The sequence below is a fragment of the Gregarina niphandrodes genome (assembly GCF_000223845.1).
Source record: "Gregarina niphandrodes unplaced genomic scaffold scaffold00004, whole genome shotgun sequence".
Classification (NCBI taxonomy): domain Eukaryota; phylum Apicomplexa; class Conoidasida; order Eugregarinorida; family Gregarinidae; genus Gregarina; species Gregarina niphandrodes.
Window position 1 is genome coordinate 524,239 of NW_011645775.1, and position 2,992 is coordinate 527,230.

Below are 2,992 nucleotides of genomic sequence, written 5' to 3' on the forward strand. Positions count from 1 at the left end.
TTTTGTTGAACCAAGTAAGGTCGCTTGTAACGTCGACTGGCGTCCGTAATTGCCATAAATGCCAGTCGTCAACGCCCGATGTCATGTAGCCTTGCCTAGCCCACCATCATCCCGGGCAACTGGCTGCGTTCGGGCTTTCGTACAGTTTCTTTTGGCCAGGAAATGTGCCACGCTGGCTCCGTGCGCGAGGCGCGTGTCGAAAAACGAACGATCCGCCGCACCCTCGAGTCCTTGTCACTCGGTCACCTCAACTGAGCCGCGTTTTGTGAGCGCAGCTTGTAGGGTTTGTGACCACCGCTGCCAGCCTGTCGGAAACGGCAGTTGATAGAGACTTTACGTCTCTTAGCATCCACGGTGCGTTTCCAAACTATTTGAAGTAAACACATCGAATGAGGTCTCTCACTACCATATCGATAATTTTGGCCTCTTGTGAGGTGGACTGTACAGACCAGCAAAATTCTACGTATGAGCCACCTGCAATCTGGGAGAAATTGCCGGAGGTGGGCCCGGTCGAGCACATGGAGCCGAAGCGCCCGGGTATGAATCGGGCTGCGGTGCCTAGAGGTTACTTCGATAAACGTACCTCCGAAGACTGTTCTTTTCCCCTGGACGTCCTAATATTGCAAGATGCTACCGACTCTTTCAGCGATAATATTGAGTCGATGAAGAACACCCAGCTGAGTTTACTGACGCAAGGAATTTTAGCTGAGCATCCTGATTCAAGGTTTGGCGTTGTGTCCTTCAAGGATAAGCCCGTTTACCCATTGGGTAACCGCGATGACTACTGCCAGAGATTCGATGCCAGCCTATCAACTAACGTCGACGACGTGATTGCTGCTTACGGTAACATCGTGTCTTACGGAGGCGCAGATGCCCCCGAGAATCAGTTCGGTGCTTTGTTCGCTGCTCTCCAATCTGACACACCCGGGTGGTCGAAGGACCCTGTTGCCACCAAATTGGTCGTTATCAGTACGGATGCCGGCCCCCATTATGCTGGCGATTCCCATACCGAGGACATGGGTATGCGGCCCTTCGGTGGTGTCTTCCAGGAAGGAAATGCTGCAGAGCAGTGCCTTCAGGAATACTATCCCTCCCCGGAGCAGGTGAAGAACTTGATCGCTAGTACGGGGGCTTATGTAGCCTCCCTTGTGTATGACGGTGACTGGAACAATGGATGGCCCTCGAAGAGTTGGATTAAATTCAATCAATACATCGATCAAAAGGATGCATTCGTAGCTCCTCAAGCGCCGGACAGTAGCGATTTCTGGTCGAGACTTGCGGCTATTATCGCAACGATTGAAGACATAGAATGTATACACGAAACCACCCCTGCTCCGACAACTACTCCCGCTACCACAACTCCCCCCGCCACATTGCCACCGGCCACAACCGCAGGAGAGTGTGCATGCCCATGTGAAGATTGCACTTGTTGCCCGGAGGTGATAATCGAACTACAGCACAAACCTAGCAAGCTCCATCTTGATATTGAGAACGCTCCGGTTGCGTGAATACCACCCATTTACACTCACCCGTTTAAAATGATTTAGATTTGTTTAGTCACTGTTTTGGTTGTATGTTTTAATATAGATTTGTGTGCTATAGATTTGTGTGCTATAGATTTGTGTGTGGGCTGTCAATCACTGGCGACAGGGTGGGTGGGTCTACTCCATCATTTTTTGAAGGAGAGTCAACATGAAGGGATGCTTGGGTGTTGGTCGTTGCGTTGGATCCGCACCCGTCGGCGATTGTGAACGAAAGACTGATGAAGACATCGAATCCAGCCAACACTCTGCTACCGGATTTGGCGGTGTCGAGAACGTCAACGACACCGCCAAACATGGCACTCTACTGTGGCATAGTACTCAACGGCGGCATAGTACTCTACTAGGTTCTGGGCGCTCGCAGAACTAGGCCCTCGCCGGCGGCCTTCCCGATGGTGCAGCGTATGGGTGGATGCAAGACTTCCAGCGACCGAGAACCAACAAAGGGTGGATACAAGAACAGATGGCGCTCTCACAGGCACTAAGCGCGATGACCCCCCCCCCCCCTGTCAAGAACCGACTATTGCGTTCCAGACTTGGACTGTACGGAATCCAGTGGGCCATCTATTAACTGCGAAAGAGCCGCCGCTACACGCCCTCGGGGTTTTCCGATGTTGTCATATTGTCAGGTCCCGTTCTGGTGATTATTGCTACCCACTCGAATTTTGGTCGCAGCTTCTCTCCCTCGAATTTTGGTCGTTTTCGTTATTGGGGTTTTGTGACCACTAAAAACACTACCAACTAAACCACTTGCGGTCCAACAGGCATGGTGGAGACTTTACGTCTCTTAGCATCCACGGTGCGTTTCCAAACTATTTGAAGTAAACACATCGAATGAGGTCTCTCACTACCATATCGATAATTTTGGCCTCTTGTGAGGTGGACTGTACAGACCAGCAAAATTCTACATATGAGCCACCTGCAATCTGGGAGAAATTGCCGGAGGTGGGCCCGGTCGAGCACATGGAGCCGAAGCGCCCGGGTATGAATCGGGCTGCGGTGCCCAGAGGTTACTTCGATAAACGTACCTCCGAAGACTGTTCTTTTCCCCTGGACGTCCTAATATTGCAAGATGCTACCGACTCTTTCAGCGATAACATTGAGTCGATGAAGAACACCCAACTGAGTTTACTGACGCAAGGAATTTTAGCTGAGCATCCTGATTCAAGGTTTGGCGTTGTGTCCTTCAAGGATAAGCCCGTTTACCCATTGGGTAACCGCGATGACTACTGCCAGAGATTCGATGCCAGCCTATCAACTAACGTCGACGACGTGATTGCTGCTTACGGTAACATCGTGTCTTACGGAGGCGCAGATGCCCCCGAGAATCAGTTCGGTGCTTTGTTCGCCGCTCTCCAATCTGACACACCCGGGTGGTCGAAGGACCCTGTTGCCACCAAATTGGTCGTTATCAGTACCGATGCTGGCCCCCATTATGCCGGCGATTCCCA

General features: G+C 51.6%; 1 protein-coding gene across 1 annotated transcript; it reads left to right on the forward strand.

Annotated features, from left to right (window-relative positions):
• Positions 1 to 389: 389 nt before the first annotated feature.
• Positions 390 to 1,508, forward strand: GNI_035990 (integrin beta; the record flags this gene model as incomplete). The annotated part of the gene is made up of 1 exon (XM_011130989.1): positions 390 to 1,508. The coding sequence occupies one exon, from the start codon at positions 390 to 392 to the stop codon at positions 1,506 to 1,508; it is 1,119 nt and encodes a 372-aa protein (XP_011129291.1).
• Positions 1,509 to 2,992: the final 1,484 nt, after the last annotated feature.